This window comes from Rhinoderma darwinii, chromosome 11 (assembly GCF_050947455.1).
Source record: "Rhinoderma darwinii isolate aRhiDar2 chromosome 11, aRhiDar2.hap1, whole genome shotgun sequence".
NCBI lineage: Eukaryota > Metazoa > Chordata > Amphibia > Anura > Rhinodermatidae > Rhinoderma > Rhinoderma darwinii.
Window position 1 is genome coordinate 38,627,604 of NC_134697.1, and position 19,051 is coordinate 38,646,654.

The 19,051-nt window shown below is 40.9% G+C and overlaps 2 protein-coding genes across 3 annotated transcripts; one reads left to right on the plus strand and one right to left on the minus strand.

The window, feature by feature from the left end:
* The first annotated feature begins 5,004 nt into the window (after positions 1 to 5,004).
* Positions 5,005 to 10,549, plus strand: SYCE3 (synaptonemal complex central element protein 3). Of its 2 annotated transcripts, none has more exons than XM_075842427.1 (3): positions 5,005 to 5,154; positions 9,390 to 9,498; positions 10,327 to 10,549. In XM_075842427.1, the coding sequence occupies exons 2-3, from the start codon at positions 9,390 to 9,392 to the stop codon at positions 10,482 to 10,484; spliced, it is 267 nt and encodes an 88-aa protein (XP_075698542.1). In that variant the 5' UTR covers positions 5,005 to 5,154; the 3' UTR covers positions 10,485 to 10,549. The 2 variants fall into 2 exon arrangements, with proteins under 2 accessions (XP_075698542.1, XP_075698541.1); XM_075842426.1 differs by having other exon boundaries at positions 5,010 to 5,161.
* A 3,358-nt stretch (positions 10,550 to 13,907) lies between these two features.
* Positions 13,908 to 16,478, minus strand: LOC142663675 (kelch domain-containing protein 7B-like). Its single transcript, XM_075842428.1, has one exon. The coding sequence runs from the start codon at positions 16,457 to 16,459 to the stop codon at positions 14,783 to 14,785; it is 1,677 nt and encodes a 558-aa protein (XP_075698543.1). The 5' UTR covers positions 16,460 to 16,478; the 3' UTR covers positions 13,908 to 14,782.
* Between the last annotated feature and the right edge of the window lie 2,573 nt (positions 16,479 to 19,051).

Consider the following 19,051-nt stretch of genomic DNA (forward strand, 5'->3'; position numbering starts at 1 on the left):
TACAGAGCAGCTGTGTCATGCACTAAGAGCTGAATCCGTCAGGTTCGCGGATTGACGGGTTCAGTGAAAGCAGGTCGGATCCACCTGTAATCAATCACATCTAAGTTATGAACTTAGATGTGAACGGTAACAGCTCGATCCTGCGTGTCAGAGACTCTTTTTGGGGGGACATTTTTTTATTTTTTTAGTTACCGTACTTTTTTTGAATCCCATTAACGGATAACTTTATTTACATCTTTATTTTTTACTTATAATTTATTAGCATACTCTGGTATGCTTATACATTACACTGTGTCACTATGACACAGGCTGCTGTTAGGGCAGCACATATTGTAGTGTTCCCCAACAGCAGGCAAACTGAACAGACAGCCCTGTGGTCCTTTCTAGGTCCCCATAGCTGACTGCAGAGAGGTTCCCCGGTCTTTGATTGTGTCACTAGGTTTCCAGTGACACGATCAAAGAGGGGAGTTCCTTTTTATCATGCCGCAGTCCCGGACAGTCAGGGTTAAACAGTTGGAATGCTTTCCAATCCCAGCTGCGTTCAGCAGGCTGCTCTAAGTACAGGAGCTGTAATTTACAGCTCCTGCTTAGAGGATGAACTTAACAGGAGCGCTCATGAGCCTTTTTTACAGTGACACCAGAAGACGCCGCTGTAGACGAAGCACCTGCACCATCTGAGGGGCTGAGGACCTGTCTTGTTTGGGTTTTCAGGACCAAGCGATCTTTTTTCATGTTTTTATCTATGCTTTTAAAGAGATATAACTTATTCATTTTCCGCCGACAAAGCTGTATAAGGGGTTGTTTTTTGCAGGACAAGTTGTTGTTTTTATTGGCACCATTTTAAGTTACATATAAATTATAGATTCAATTTTTATTAGTCTTTTTTTTGGGGGGAATGAAAAAAAATAGCAATTTTTTTTATGCCATGGACCATAAGGTATAAATAACGTGTTACGTTTATTCTATGAATCAGCACGATTATGGTAATACCAAATTTAGGCCTCGTTCACATCTGCGTCGGGCTTCCGTTCATGGGTTCCGTTAGACCTTTCCATCAGGGCCATGAACGAAAAGCCAAATGGAAACCATAGCCTTCGTATGCATTACTATTGATTTCATTGCAAATGGTTTCCGTTTGTCTCCGTTCCATAAAGGAGTCTGGTTTTTTTTTAGCGGAAACAGTGCAGTCGACTACGCTATTGTTTCTGTTAAACAAACGGAAACCTTACGGAACGGAGACAAGTGGAAATCATTTGCAACGGAAGCATTACCATTGAAAACAATGGTAATGCAAACGGAAGCTATGGTTTCCGTTTGGCTTTCCATTCATGGGTTCCCCTGACGGAAAAGTCTAAAGGAACCCATGAAAGGAAGCCCGACGCAGATGTGAATGAGACCTCATATAGTTTACTTCTGCTCTACTACTTTTTCCGAATAAAACCATGATTTATGGGAAAAATTTATTTTTGTGATGCTACTTTCTGAGTATCATAACTTTTTTCCGTCAACGTAGCCATATGGGGAGTAGCCATGTGGAGGTTTTTTTTGTACCATTTTGGGGTGCACATCATTTTTTGTTTCATTTTTATAATTCTTTTTATGGGAGGAATGGGAAAAAAACAACATATTTTTTTCTATGGGTTGTTAGGGTATGTTCACACAACCTATTGTCAGACATTTTTCGGGCCGTAAACACCCTGAAAAATGGCTAAAAATGCTGGGGCTGAACGCCTCCAAACATCTGCCCATTGATTTCAATGGGAAAAACGGCGTTCCGTTCCCACGGGGCCTTTTTTACGTGGCCGTTTTTAAAAACAGCCGTGTAAAAAAACGCTTCGCAAAAAGAGTGCATGTTACTTCCTCAGCCGTTTTTGGAGCCGTTTTTCATTGACTCAATAGAAAAACGGCTCCAAAAACGGCCGTAAAAAACGCTTGATGCTTAAAATACCGCTGTAAATCAGAGGCTGTTTTCCCGTATTCTCAGCCGTTTTTTGTTAAGTGTGTGAACATAGCCTTACGACTGGGGCAATACTATATATCCATTATTAAGATGCAGAGGGCATGAACCCAGAGGCATAAGTCTGCATGTTTTTTGTACTTGTTTTTAAGACTAATAGATTTACTATATTTGCACATTTGCCTAATCAGCAAACATCATCTGATGTGCTCTCCATTACTTAACGCAGTGTGAGTCACAAAATCAATATTTCCACCCTGAGAACTTGAACGTGTCATGTATGACACTCATTTTATGTATAAAAATAGCTTGGTCTTTCTCTTGCTTTTGGAGAGATTTTTTTTTTTTAATGTTATTAGGCCTTCACACAGATTTTTTTTTCTGGTGTTTTAAACTGCATGTAAAAAAAACTCTAGAGTTTTGTAAAATGTAACTGTTTTTAAGGCTAGATGCACACACAGCATTTTGATGCATTTTTGTGCATTATTATTGCATTTCTAATGGCGTTTTTTTAATGTGTTTTTTTTAGTGCGGCCAGATGTTACAAAATCTATAGTGAAACATAAAATTAACTACATACAACTACGTTTGGGTTTGTGACCTTTTTAGAGGGAATTTTGTGGTCAGTTCTTTTCCCAAACGCAGCATCTGGGTTTGCCGTTTTTAAAGAATCTTTCCCTTAGGCTTTTATGCCAGATATAAAGCATGAAAAACTGACACTAACTTAAAAACCCCACTAAAAACCTTCAAAAAACACTGTTCCATCTTACAAAACTGCCATTTTTACATGCATTTTTTTTATACAGTTTAAAACGCCAAATAAATTCTGTCAAAGAGACCTTAGGCTACCTTCACACACAGACTTTTTTCTGGCAATTTAAACTGCATCAAAAATCACTTCTAAAATCACTAGCGGTATTAGAATGTAACATGCAATTTCTATTACATTTTTAGTGGAATTTTTAGTGACATTTGTTAATTAGTGTCATTTTGTACATGTGTTTTTTTATGGCATTTTTGAAGTCCTATAGAGAAGCCTAAGGCCTCATGCACACGACCGTGTTTTTGCGGCCGAAATTCCCCCGAAAATCCACGGGAGAATTGCGGCCCCATTCTTTTCTATGGGGCCGTGCACACGACCGTAGTTTTTGCGGTCCGTGCACGGCCTGGGAGCAATGGCCGCGGCCATGTGCATGTCCCACGATTTGCGGGCGGCCTGCGGCTGACAGTCCGCTGACAGTCCGCAGCCGGCCGACCCAAAAATCACAGCCATGCACACGGCTACGGTCGTGTGCATGAGGCCTAAAGGAATAACGCCTGAAAAAAACACCATACCCAGAGCATGCTGCATTTGAAGAATAACGCAACTAACCACAAAATTGGCTTAAAAACACCACAAAACAAAATGCAGTTGTGTGTAGTGAATTTTATCGTTTACTATAGACTTTAATGTAAAATTTGGCCACACTAAAAAACACATAAAAAAAACAAAAAACGCCATTAAAAACCCTCACGAAAAGCACAGAGAACCCCAGCTAAATGAACTGTGAATCCAGTTACAGTATGGGAAGATGATTTAATTGAACCATATGAACTCTAAGGGTATGTTCACACGGCAGCGTCCGTAACGGCTGAAATTACGGGGATGTTTTCAGGAGAAAACATCCCCGTAATTTCAGCCGTAACGGCATGTGCAGGCGCTTAAATGCCGCGTCCATTACGGATGTAATTGGCGCTGCTTTTCATTGGAGTCAATGAATAAAGGCTCCAATTACGCCCCAAGAAGTGACAGGTCACTTCTTTGACGCGGGCGTCCATTTACGCGCCGTCATTTGACAGCGGCGCGTAAATATACGCCTCGTGTGAACAGACAAACGTCAGCCCATTGCTTTCAATGGGCAGATGTTTGTCAACGCTATCGAGGCGCATTTTTCGGATGTAATTCGGGGCAAAAACGCCCGAATTACGTCCGTAATTAGTGTGTGTGAACATACCCTTAGGGTATGTTCACACGGCTTATTTTCGGCCGTTTTTCGGGCTGTAAACTCTCGGGGTTGAATTGCAGATTTTACTAGCCTACACATTTGACATCAATGGGAACAACCAAAACAAATATGCAAAGGACATGACATTTTGCAGTTATTACAGGAAGCTCTTTTAGATGCAATTTGTGAATAAGATTTAGTTAAATCTTATCCACTACAATAAAACATCTGGGCACTGCCTTTTTTCCACACAACTGCAACAAAATACCATTGTTTTTACTTAGACCGGTGTTTCATATGCCAGTCTAAAAGTAAAATAAATTGGAGTAAGATTCACATGCCTCCCTGGCTGTTCGTGCCAAGAGCTGGAGTCGATTTCCGCTATAATTTCCACTGCTGCTCCATTCAAAGTCTATGGAAATGACGGGAACAGCCGAGCGCTCTGTCGGCTCAATTCAAAATCCTCCTCACTGCGATCGTGAAGTGAGAAGGAACGGGTTCAGGACCACCGTTCTAGAGATTGGTGGAGTCCTAGTGGTGGGACCTCCAGCGATTATACATTTATCACCTTTCCTGTGGAGAGGTGATAAATGTCCTAAGTAGGAAAACCCCTTTAACACCCTGGACTTCAGACTGATACATTGTAGCAAACTATCAATGAGATTTGTGAAGATGTTGTTGATGTATTGTATTTTGCTCACCGACTATTGTCGGGACTAGATACAATTGTATCCACTTCTTAGTAGATTTAACAGCTCTTCTACTGATGTTATTCATGAGGTATTCCCCTTTACATTTCCTACAGATTTCCTGCCAGCCCATATCAACAGGATGTTTTATAAAAGTTTTTCCTATTAATTTATTAAAATCCACTCCATTTTGTACAGTATATGTATTGTCTACAATCTTTCCTTTATGTTATTTCTCTTCTTTTAAGGGACATAATAATCATTTTCAACATTTCCCCTTGTTTACCAGCTCAATATTGGACTTTCTATTAATAAAAGTAACAAGTGAGTAGAGAAGAAAATGGTCGGTGCTGTTCAGTAAACGGCAGCCGGGCCTCATGCAGTTACCATGACAACGCAGCCTGCACAGGGAATGAGGTGGCAGTTGCTGAGTGAGGGCTGAGGTGACTGAAGACAGGGACAGGACAAGGCCTCTGACAGGAAATAATCCACACACCTCACTATAAGGAAAAAGTACCATATAGTAAGAGGTAGATAATGTCTTCCTGTCATATATTTTATTGCTATCTTATCTCCATGGGGAATTTAAGAACATTCAAATCCTCCAGCTCTCAGGCACAGGAAAGTGGGTCAGGCACGTACAGCACGCAATGGTCTAGTGTCTCCATTTAAGTGACAACTACAGCCCCCATATACTGCAAGATCCCTCCATATAGTGACATTCACAACCTCCATATACAACCGCAACTTCTATATACAACCACAACCCCATATACTGACAACCACAACTTCCATATACAGCGACAACTTCTATATACAGCTACAGCCTCCTTACAGTGACAACCACAACTTCCATATACAACCATACCCCTTATATAGTGATAACCACAACTTGCATATATACCCACAACTTCTATATACAACCACAACTTCTATATACAACCACAATCTCCATATACAACCACAACTTCTATATACAACCACAATCTCCATATACTGACAACGACAACTTCTATATAACCACAACCCCCATATAGTAACAACCAAAACTTCCATATACAACCATACCCCTTATATAGTGATAACTAAACCTTTCATATAAACCCACAACTTGTATATACAACCACAATCTCCATATACTGACAATGACAATTTATATGTAACCACAGCCCCATATTGCCCATATAGTAACAACCAAAACTTCCATATGAAACCACAGCCCCCATATAGTGACAACCACAACCTTCATATAGTGACAACCACAACCTCCATATTCAGCCATACGCCTTAGATAGTGACAACCACAACATCGATATACAACCAAGGTCCCCACATACTGAAAACCAGCTTGGGCTGTCCCACTGAATCCAGGGCACTAAGGACTATGTTACAGCCGCAATTTGGTGCAAATTGTTTAATGGATTTCTATATCTGACACTGTTGATGTTATATTTAAAGATATTTTTTTTGCCTATAAAGTGCCGCATAGATTATTATTAACCCCTCGAATTCCAAGCCATTTTTTGACTTTTGATTTTCGTTTTTCACTCCCCGCCTTCTATGAGCCATAACTTTTTTTATTTTTCCATCAATGAGGTGGTGTGAGGGCTTATTTTTTGCGGAAGAAATTGTAGTTTCTACTGGCACCGTTTAAAGTACCATATAATGTACTGGGAAACTGAAAAAAATATATATGTGGGGCGGAATTGGAAAATCTGTGATTCCTCCATTTTCTTTTAGGTTTAGTTTTTACGTCTTTCACCATGTGTCAAAAACAACAATTTAACTTTATCCTGCTCGTCAATACGATTACGGTGATACCAAATTTATATAGTTTTCTTAAAGAGGCTCATTATAAGTGCCCTACATAATATGATCGGCGCTGTAAGGGCATGGCCAGACGTGGCGGAATTGCTCTGGAATTCCGCTGCAGACACTCCGCAGCGGAAATCCGCAGCGGACCCGTTTCTCCATTGCCTTCCACAGCTTTTTAGTAGGGTTCGTTTACACGTTGCGGACAATTCCGCTGCGGAGCATAGGCTGCGGTGCGGAATTTGGTATCCGCAGCATACAATCGTTGTTGCGGACGTGTGGCGGACTGGTTGCGGACTCATTGCGGAATTTCTCCATTGACTTCAATGGAGATTCAAAATTCTGCAATGAAGTCCGCAGATGTTATGCAGATGTTATGTGTGCTGCGGAGCGTATTGGTTTTTTAACATGACATTTCTTCATTCAGGCTGGACCTATTTATTTCTAGGTCTACAGCCAGACTGAGGAAGTCAATGGGGCTCCCATTACGGGTGACTACGTGTGTGCACCCATAATTACGGGTGACTACGTGTGTGCACCCGTAATTACGGGAGCGTTGCTAGGCGACGTCAGTAAATAGTCACTGTCCATGGTGCTGAAAGAGTTAATCGATCGGCAGTAACTGTTTCTGCACCCTGGACAGTGACTACCGATCACAATATACATCAACCTGTAAAAAAAATAGAAGTTCCTACTTACCGAGAACTCCCTGCTTCTTCCTCCAGTCTGGCTTCCCAGGATGACGTTTCAGTCTAAGTGACGGCTGCAGCCAATCACAGGCCAATCACAGGCTGCAGCGGTCACATTGACTGCCGCGTCATCCAGGGAGGTCGGGCTGGATGCCGAAAGAGGGACGCGTCACCAAAACAACGGCCGGTAAGTATGAAATTCTTTTACTTTCACTAGGGAAAGTGCTGTCCCTTCTCTCTATCCTGCACTGATAGGGAGAAGGGAAGTACTTTCACCTCAATACGCAACGGCTAGTCCGCATCAATTTAATACCCATTTTGGGCAGATCCGCAACAGAATCTGCAACGCAGATTCTGTGCGGCATTGATGCGGACAGTTGCGGAAGAATTCCGCCACGTCTTGGCATGCCCTAATGTAGATCACAGCAGTGTTTTTTTTATTTAGAAAAACGATCGTTTTTGACGGAGTTATGACCTATTTTAGCTTTATGCTAATAACTTTCTTAATGGACAACTGGGCGTGTTTTACTTTTTGGCCAAGTGGGGCTGTATAGCACTGTCTATGGGGGGGGGCTGTATAGCAGTGTCTTCAGGGGTCTGTATAACACTATCTACAGGTGGGCTGTATAGCACTGTCTACAGGGAGGGATGTATAGCACTGCCTACAGGGGGCGCTGTATAGCACTGTCTACAGGGGGGGCTGTATAGCACTGTCTACAGGGGGCGCTGTATAGCACTGTCTACAGGGGGGGCTGTATAGCACTGTCTACAGGGGGCGCTGTATAGCACTGTCTACAGGGGGGGGCTGTATAGCACTGTCTACAGGGGGGCTGTATAGCACTGTCTACACGGGGGGCTGTATAGCACTGTCTACAGGGGGGGCTGTATAGCACTGTCTACAGGGGGCGCTGTATAGCACTGTCTACAGGGGGGGCTGTATAGCACTGTCTACAGGGGGGCTGTATAGCACTGTCTACACGGGGGGCTGTATAGCACTGTCTACAAGGGGGCTGTTTAGCACTGTCTATGGGTGGGCTGTATAGCACTGTCTACAGGTGGACTTTATAGCACTGTCTACAAGGGGGTCTGTATAGCACTGTCTACAGGGGGGCTGTATAGCACTGTCTACAGGGGGGCTGTATAGCACGCTCTACAGGGGGGGCTGTATAGCACTCTCTACAGGGGGGGCTGTATAGCACTCTCTACAGGGGGGGCTGTATAGCACTGTCTAGAGGGGGGCTGTATGGCACAATCTACAGGGGGACACTATCTAACAAGGGGGGCTGTGTGTAGCATCCAGGGGAGACGACGGGGGCATTACAGTCAAAAGTTTGCTATGGGGCCCAGTGTTTCCTAGTTACGCCCCTGGAGGCTCCCTAAAGAGTTGACAAGTCCCTCAGGTGCCCTGTATCCTGACTAAATACTCACCTCTCCTTGTTCCTACAGTCCTCTTCAATCTTAGGCGCTGGCGGAGACAACGTCCTGATGCCTTGGCTTGCAGGATGGTAACAACCTGTATAAGAGACTTCAGTGCGTTAGCTATGCCTAATTATACACTGTTGAGTCACATTATTATGGCCACCAGCTAATATCCAGAGTAACCGCCGTGTGCAGCACGGACAGAAGCTAGACGGTCTGGGAGTGACTCAATAAGATATGGTAGATTGTCTCAGGTACCTAGAGCCATGTTGACTGCAGTGCATCCCTCATTTGCTGGATGTGGTTGTGGGGGATGCACTGAACTGTTGTTTTAGACACACATCTGGTAGCCCCCTGGTTGATTTTCACGGTGAGCTGCTCGACTTTAGCGTGTTGTTTGGCCCTCGTACACTTTCGTAGTCGACGTTCACCTCTCACACTAATAACCGCAGTTTCCACATCGGTTATTCCCAATGATGCCATTTGTCCACTCACGATACACTTTCACCACAGCAGCACGTGAACAGTTCACAAACTGCGCTTTTTGAGAAATACTGCCACCCTTGGCCCGAAAAGCCAATAATCATCTCCTTTTGCAACTCTGATAAATCGCCCCTTTTACCCATGGCAGCAACGAGTGATATGTCTTCAGACAGACTATCACACACCTTATATACCCACCAAGCCAGCCCACGACACGTCACTTCATTCATGGACTACGTTCTGCTCACGTCGAAAGTAGGAGGTGTTCATAATAATGTGATTCAACTGTGTAATAACTCACACGCTAACATTGTAATATGGTCAGCACTGATCTTAAGGACATTTTCTTAACTAGATGGCAGAAAAAAGCACAGACAACGATAACTATGAAGATGTTTCCAAGATGTTGAAAGACCTTAACAAAGATCTGGAAAGAATGCTAGAACAAATGGAAAAGATATCAGGTAGAATTTCTAATAAGTACACAATGGGAACACATGTTTTTCTGATAGAACCCCCCCCCCCCCCACACAAATCTATAAAATAATTCAAGTATTCAATATTTGAACTTGAACCATACCGCTAGTGAAAATAAAAGCAGTACCTCTGTAAAACCATTCTCTTCAAAGCTCAGCCGTTTGTGTTGCAGACCTCTACTACGTTATAATTCACTAACGGGAAGTCATTATCATTGTGTGCCATGTTACCGATATAGTGGAGCTGAGGTTTGGTCATAGGGACTAAATTTAGACATTACACTTGCCACCCCTCCCCCTCCCCTCTCACAGGCTTGATTGAGAGTGCAGATGCTGCTGTAATCAGGGGACTTTATTAGCTAGAAAGTTCCCATTACCCGCAAGCAGCTTGCAATTCCCTGTTCAGCTAAGATATTAAAGTTATTGTAACCATAATTGTATCTCTCTCTCTTTCCCTCTCTCCCTCTTTCTCTCCATCTATCTCTCTTTTAGAAGGGAGGAAGTAAAGGGATGCACTTATTAATTATTATTGTTATTTACTTATATATTTATTTATTTATTTATTTATTTATTTATACATAGCAATAGAGGACCCACCTCTATTAACTTAGAATTCCCTATTAGGGTATTTAACAATGGGTTTTCTAAACCAGACAATCTCTTTTATGTGATGGATCCAGTTTTATTGCGCATACTATTCTCTCATACCTATCTAGGAAACCAATAAATATCTGCTAGACAGTATTTCTGTTTCATACCTGTTAGAGTTAGCACAATCTGGTGATTTCTATAACTTTGTACTGTATTTGTCATTAGTTAAAGCTACATGGATGGTGTATGAAATGGTAATGACACGTAGCGATCCTGCCGTGGTTGACCAAATGAAAGGACTGGAGGAAAGTTTTTTGCAATGCAGAGAAGAGATAGAGAAAAAGTGGAAAGAGATGTTAGATGAAAGCAAGAAGACATCATAGAACTACAGCGGTCAACGACATTCTTAGTGCAACATTTCCTTTTAATAAAGAATAGTTCAAGCCTGTGGGTTAAATTTTTTTTTTCTGTAAATGACATCTTCTTGTGTGCACTCTTAAAAATGGAAATCCTGGAAATTGCCTTAAGTTTTCTTCAGACTGCGTGTGAATTTTTTTAGTTCTAACCATTTATTCAAGCCCACATTTATTGAATATGACTTTAAAAACAAGCATTTTATAAATCTATTTATTCTGGGGGAACATGAAACTTTGAACATAAAGTACAGGTTAATTCCTAAGACTCCAGATAGGTTAAATTGTCACATTTTAAAGGTTTCCGAAGTATTTTTTTTAATTCTTTTTTTTTAAATACCATATTAGGACATTCAGAGTTAATATAAGAAGTCCCTAATTTGGGATCTCCATAAATTAGCCTGAGTGGAGAACAGCTACAAAGAGAGTCTCTCTCTCTCCCTCTGGAGGATACAACATATTCGTACTTCAGGGTAAACTGTAAACGCCTTGAAATACGCCTAGAAAAACAATAACAAAACGCCTACAAACAGCTTCCATTGAATTCAATGGGAAATACACTCTCGCGAGATTTCGATGTAAACGAGATTTTGTTTCCCTTGCTGTAAATCTCACAGAAAAGATTCAGAAGTGTCAGGATTCTGAATACACATGACGTCCAGGCTGGAGGTCATGTATATTCATTATCAGGACACTTGATTAACGTTAATGTCTGTGTATGCGGCTGCTGTAATGAATGGAGAGGAGTGCATGACTCTGATTGGTCAGCGTCATACACTCCTCTGCACAATGCCCACTTGGTCGAAAGTAAAAACACGCCCACTTGGGCATTAAGAAACTCATTAGCATAAAGCGAAAAATCGCTAATAAAGTGGTTTAAAATAGATAGTTTTTCTAAATAAAAAGCATCACTGTCACCTACATTATAGCGCCGATCTTATATAGGAGATAGGGCACTTATAATGTGGTGACAGAGCCTCTTTAAGCCTTGGGAGCGTTGCCATTCCAAGACAGCCTTTACCTTTTCAGGATCCATTTTGAGGCCCTGATCGGAGATGATGTCGCCCAGGAAGGGTAGAGACTTTCTCTTGAACACGCACTTCTCCAGCTTGGCATATAGGTGATTCTCCCTTAATCGAAGCAAAACTTGGCGGACATGTCTCTGATGAGTTACTGGATTTGGGGAAAAAATCTAAATGTCATCGAGATACACCACAACACAGACATAGAGGAGATCACGGAAGATGTCATTGATGAATTCTTGAAAGACTGCAGGGACGTTACACAGGCCGAAGGGCATAACCAGGTATTCGTAGTGCCCCTCACTTGTATTAAATGCTGTCTTCCACTCATCACCCTGTCTTCCCTTGAAAACAGCTCCGTAATTTTCAGCCACTTCTTTTTGTACATGGCCTCACGCACACGACCGTGCATTTGCGGTCGTATACTATCCACAATTGCGGAGCAGCAATTGCAGATAGTATAAAACACCTGTTAACCCATGGGCCAATGCACACAACTGTGGTTTCCTTATTGAAATCAATGCGTGCATGGTCCGTGATTTGCAGACGGCCCGCAGATGACACTCCGCGGCCCTGCGGTGCCGTAATAACGGACCGTGCACACAGCTACGGGGGGCCTAAAATGGGACAGTTCATTGATTTCAGTGGACACCAGGTAATGCTTAGATTTCACTGCAGCACCACCACAAAAGAAAGTAACACTAAGATTACTGGTGATTACTGGGGAAATCCAGCAGCATAGCACCTTTTTATTTTTTTATTTTCAAGGGAACCTTCTAGCAAAAAGATGTAATCGTACTTCAAAACTTTTCATGCTTCATATGTTTTCCTAGTACCATGGCTTCCAAGTGACCCCACAAGTAAAAATCGCACTATATGAGGCCCATTATTTCCTATGTATGGTGACCTTAGAATCACCCTCTTGTTTTATGAGGCATAATTGTTTTTGTATTGCTGTAATGAGCCATAACAACCACAAGGTGGCAGTGTAAGTTTATAATGTCCCCAAATTCTACTTACAATAATCAAGTAATGTGATGATAATAATAATAATAATAATAATAATAATAATAATAATAATAATAATAACAAGAACCTTCATTTATAGAGTACCAGCACTCCACAGGGAATCAATTAACATAAAAAAATAACATTGAAAAAAGAATGCAAACATCTGACAAAGGGAGAGAGGACCCTGCCCATAAGAGCTTACAATCTAAATGGCATCAATATATAATTAAACTTTTTGGAAACAAAATTGTCGGTGGGGGTAAATGTTAATGCAGCCGTCAAAAGCTTTTTAAATATAATGCATGTCACTTCACAATAATAACAGGTATACAACGTGTTGGAATTCTGGCCTCATGCAACATACTGGGGGAGATCTAACAAAACTTGGAAAGGAAAAGGGGAGTAGTTGCTCATAGTAACCAATCAGATTTGTTCTTTCATTTTCAAAAGGGCCTCTACAAAATAAGAGCTTGTACCTGATTGGTTGCTATGGGCAACTACACCACTTTTCTTTACACCAGTTTTGATCAATGCTAAATCTTACATTCTCTTTTGTGCATATGTAGCTAAGACAAATTTGCACAATTTTTTCTCTTTCTACATTTGACCTTAATGTCTATTGAATAGAACACAGCTAGAGATGTTGCTTTCTCTGCATTATTTATTTTATTAAATTATAACATAAAATTCATACTTGCAACTATAAGGGACTATAGAAATGAATGCTGTACAGAAAACTTTTGCATTTATATGTTGCAAGCCCTGGACTTTCTATATGACAGAGCTGCCAAGTGTAACAAGGACTGGTGAGCCTGACGCTACTGCTTACTACAACCATTTTAAAATGCCTTGTCACTTGACCTTTGAACTTGTATCCTCGAACCCCATGAAGTGCAGCCAGAAATGTTAACCTGGATACTTTTGTTTTGTTTCTTTTTCTTACCTCTGCTGGTTTCTATAAATGTACATTGTCTCTCATCACGCACTGTAGGAGATATGCTGCCCCTTCTCCTCCTCCACTTTTCCACTAGTTTTACTATTCCTGTAGTATTTACAGTATTTATGAGTATTTTGCAGGGAAAACCCTGAGTAACATAGCCCCCTGAGTAACATAGTCCCAATTGCATTGCACAGACACAGGTGGCTGTAGTATTACTACTATCTACAGCATGATGTAATAAATACAGAACAAAAGCAAATAACTGCAATAATATTTCAACTCCAGAAAAAAAGTTAATAAATAATTCAAGTTACACAATAGACAGCTGACCTTGAGAAAAGAGGTACTTGAAATTCAGACATTGTGGAAAGGGTTTTTATCTCCTGCTCCGTATGGCTTATACAGAGTTACAGTTCTCCATTATTTATCACAAATTACTGGTGTGGAATTTTGGACTGACCTGCATTTAGTATCCATCGACATACACCTTCTATTGATATCTATGGGAACCACCTCATAAAATTAAGTACAAATTACCATAAAATTATAGAATTACTTAAAAAAATAAATGTAACTCGCGATGCACCACCCCAGAACCATTGCGGTAAGTGGATTACATCTGAAAGTACTTCAATCTAATCACTGAATTGGTCCAGCATTACAGTCAGTTGACATGGGCAAAGCTGACAGTCCAAGGACCCGGAGACAAGGATTTCTCCAAGCTGCACATCTAATTAGACCTATTCACTGAGTGTCCAGAAGCAGTACATAGACCCTCCAAACTGTAATTGGGAATGTGGCATACATAGAGGAGGGAGATCCAATAGTGAAGAGAAAAACTATCTTTCAGGTGCAACTTGACACCACGACACTCCTAACCACACACAACAGGAGGTCCCGGTGCCCAAAGGCATTTTCATGACTCAAGTACTATTTCTACTTCCTTGCTTGCTAACATTGCAGAAACTGTGGAGACCACATCTCTGTGCAGATCACCAACGATTAAATTATGGGCAAAACAAACATGGACTGGACACCCTCTCATTACGGTACACATGCCCTCACAGGCTTTGTAGGGGACTCTTAACTTTCTATAGGCGTATTATACGAGTGTATTTAAACTAAAAAATCAGAACACATCCCAGTAGAAGGAAACAGAAAAGCTTCTCTATATTAAAGGTTTTCCTTTCTTGCTCCTGCTGGGTTACAATGGAGGGGTATATGGAGCTAATGTATGGTTATGTAAATGAGCCCTAAAATGATACACCAAAATACTAGACAGGTGTAACAAATATTTATACCGATGTTTGAGATAAGGATCCTTGTAGGCTTAACACAACAGGACAAGGGTAACCTACCCCCTTAGTGGGGACTTTGCTGATCACAGATGACTCAAATATTGCTTTTTCCTCCTCCACTGAAAAGCATACAGTCGTCTCCCTGTTTAAGCAATAGATGGTACCATCCAAAACAGCACATCTAAAGGGAGCCTTGCTGTTTGGAAAAGTTGTTGTATATTCAGACCACACCTTGGCAGTGGTGTTATACTTGAAAATATGGACAGTAGAGTCCTTGTGCATGTCAAATCTATAAAGGATATGGCCGACTGCTACCATGTCACAGGAACGGCCCTTGCTGGCGTTGAAAGGACATTCTTCCCACTGATCTCGTGAAGGGTTGTATTTTAAAAGTCTGTAAAATAAATGACCTCCTGATATATAAATTTCTCCTCCACAAGCTGCAGCTTCGTGAGCCACAGCAAAAGAGCCCTTTGGGAGCGATGCTACAAAGGTCCATTTGTTTGATCTTGGATCATATCTTTCCATTGTGTGCAAGCACTCTCCTCCAATGGCAAAAAGGTAGCCATCAAGTGGAACAAGCTTCAATTGGGACCTTGCTTGGTTCATTGGTGTGAGTTGGGTCCATATGTCAGTTAGGGGATTATAACAAAACAATTTGTTGGAGCATGATAAGCCATTTTTGGTCTTTTGGATGCCTCCTCCAATGAATAGGTAATTATGCATAGAACAGATACTACAACCTTTGAGACAGGCTTCCTCAGGAATATAAGTGACTTTTTCCCATTGGTTTGATTCCATATCCAGTGAGTAAAGCTGGTCTTTAGGTTGATCTTGGCTCATATCCTCAGAACCGCTGATATTTTTATTCATGCCAAATATACTCTGTGTTTCAATTACACAAAGAGACAATTTTCCTCTCATTCTGAAGTGAAGGATTTTCTCCCTCTCCAAGCAGTTTAACTGGCCGTAAATAGCAGAGTTCTTCAGCACATTTAAGTAGTTGTCACTGATTAAAGTGTAGACAGCTTTCAGAAGTTCGGGCACACTATTCTTTCTGGCTAACCTTAACAATTCCAGGCAGTTCCCCAGGGTTAACTGAAACCTCACACCTTCTCCTATATTCTGAAAGCCCTTTGGTATACGAATGAAACACCCTCTTGCAACTTCTTCAAGTGGCCCATTCTCCAAGGAATGTAATTTAGTTGTGTAATATTCTGTAAGTAAACATAACATGCTCTGTGCTTTGTTTTTCAATGCCGATCCCTGGAATGAAGGCCCAGAATATATATTATCACAGCTCTTAGTCATTAGGGGCATCTTCCTTTCAGAAATGAACACTGATTGGTATTCTGGTAAAATTAGTTCTGGAGTTTCAGCTATAGTGGACATTATCCTATCCCTAGAAAAAAATGTAGCATCTGTTTCTACTGTATCAATTCTTTCCTGATCTCTGTGTTGTAATATTTTTTCTTGTTCCTTATTTTGAGCAGGACTTGATGTGCAAGAGGTAACAGAGTCTTTTTCACAACATGTATCATTGGAGTTGGAGTCTCTCTGTATAGGATTTTCAGCAGGAGAATACAAAGAATCAGGAACCCCAGATGTTTTTTCCACCGTGCATACATGAAAGTCTTCGTTGGACAGATTAGTGTCCGTCTTTATTACTTGCATAGTTTGTAGAAATTTTAGTTTGCTCTTAGATATGTCCATCATAACACATGAAGCGCTGTGGTTTTCGTTGGAGGAAACTGGGCTTCTACTGGAGAATTCTTCAGCAAGTGTCACAGGGTTCGGCAGAGAGTTTGATAAGGGTTTGCAAATGACAGACTGTTGATTTTTATCATAGAACTCTTCTGGCGTATTTTTGTCGAAAGAACAAACAAAACCATTCATGTCTACTGGTTTCTGACACCTACTCAAATATCCATTAGTGATTTCAGTACAGAACTCCTTATTGTCCATGGAATGAAAGTTAGCATCATGTTTGTGGCAGTTGTAAATTACTTTGTTGTCTTGTTCATTATTTACTGATTTGATACTTGAAAGAAATTCAGTCTTGGTGACCAGTGTTGAGTTGAGTGTGGGAAGAGTGGAAGGATCCCGTGAGAAATTACTTGTCATAGTGCACGGCACAGGTTTATCATTTGTTATATTGTGAGCTCTAGAACTTTCAAAGAAACTTTCCACATCAGCATTAGAATTGTTATTTTCTTTTTCTTTACACACATACATTAATTTCCCAGTTGAAAGTGAAACATTGTCATCTAAATGGGCTTGGCCTTCATCTTTCTCTATAAGAGGAATAATTGAATGTTTAGGTGCATGACAATCCATTGGGTACATCAGGTCAATAAAGTCTTTAGAATTGTATACCGATGTAGTATTCCATTGTAGTACATGCTTAGTATGATGAGAAATTGTCGTTTTGATTTTGCTTTCATCCATTGCACCAGAATTGGGTAAGTACAAACGTTTGATAGGGTTTTGAGAACCACCAGTAATGGGATCATCTCTTGAGGGTAACACTTTGTTATGTTTTCCAATATGATTATTATGCAGAGTGTTGCCTGATAAAAATAATTTCCCATTTTCCTCTTCAACAGCCACGTGCTCTTCGGGAATATGTGCAGAAGCTGGAATGAAGCTTGTACTGGAAGATTTCAAGTTTTCATTTGCTTCCTCTAGTATTTCTTCGGAAGGCACATAAATCTTGTACTCCACACTTGTTTGCTGTGTACACGTAACGTGATTACTGTGCTTAAAATTGAATGTTTCATCCTGCGAGCTTCCTTTACAAAGTGCATTTGTCAATGCAGTGTCTCCATTGGATACAGTTAGGGTGGTCTGTTCAACCTCTTGGATTACATCTACAGTTTGAAGAATATCCTGCATTTTGAATGCTGTATATATTGACAGCTGTTTAGTATTATGAGATCTTGTGAGTAATTCATGAGAATGTGGATTATAAGCACTTATAAAAGTATTTACACACTCGTGTGATTCAGGAAGGCCTGGGGCACATGCATTCATAGCGTTCTCTCTTTCACTGATATATTCCTTGGTATTGATTTCTAAATTCTTGCCACTTATTGAATCGTGCATGTTGTTTTTATTCTCAACCGAGTATTTAGAAGGAGTGTCTATTTCGGAATCATAATTTAAATTTTCATAGGTATCCAGATGGAATAGGTCTTCATCCCAACCAACGTTTACAGTCTTGTGCTTTAGACATATTCCAGGCACCATGTTGTCATCACCCATAGGCTGGCTTTTACACCCTAGGTACTTTAAATTCATAACATAAGTGCACTCACCATTGCTTGTTCCAGTATCGGGCTGTTGCACCTGTGACCTTTCATAAGATGTCTTATCCCATGTCTGTGTTAAGCAGCTAGAAAATACTTGATCATGTGCATAATTTGTTCTTTCGTCCACAATGGCAGTCGGTAATCCTGAAATACTGACATTTGCTCCCCATGAGTCGTGCAAGGCAGTCTGGGGTCCTGCCACATTGTAAAGTTTACAGGATATTGTTGTAAGGTCACCTAACAGTCTTTTTGGATCAGTCAGACATTCACCATCTTCTTTCACATTATTTTGACACGAAGTGTCTAGAGAACTTTTCAAAAGTCCATGTGAACGACAATCAAATGCTAAAACTGTCATTCCTTGTTCATCACTAACCTGAGTTTCCTTTATAGTATATTCTGGTATTTCTTCCTCTACTTTAGGATGATCCCTTGGAGATTGTCCATCTTCTATTGGATCTTGGTTGCACTGGAACTTTGACTCATTATCATCTGTATTTTCCGTCTTGTCACGTGAAATAAACCATTTGATGGCTACAGCTGCGACAGCTGCCAGAGCCAGCGTCCCCAGGGCACGAAGTACAGCAGGAATATCCTGGATGGATACAGAATCTTTTTCACTCATTGTTAAAGATATCAATGCCAATGAATACCTGCTTGTTGCAGTCGTCAGAATATGGAAGCTGAAAATCTGTTTCTTTCGAATTAAGAGCAGAAATAACAACGTATCGTATGAATCAGAGAGTGGATTTCATCTGCTAGATTTCAGTGAAGTACATTTTCCGAGAATACTGCAAACTGTTGCGTCTTGATGCTTGTGGTGCATCTCTGTTAATGTATCTCTCAGTGATCGTCTCTTGTTTTTTTCGCTGGCACCACGCCACTGGTAATGTGATGAAAGCAGACGATGGTTTTTAAGGTAGATCTCTTAATATCTCCCAGTGACAAAAAGATC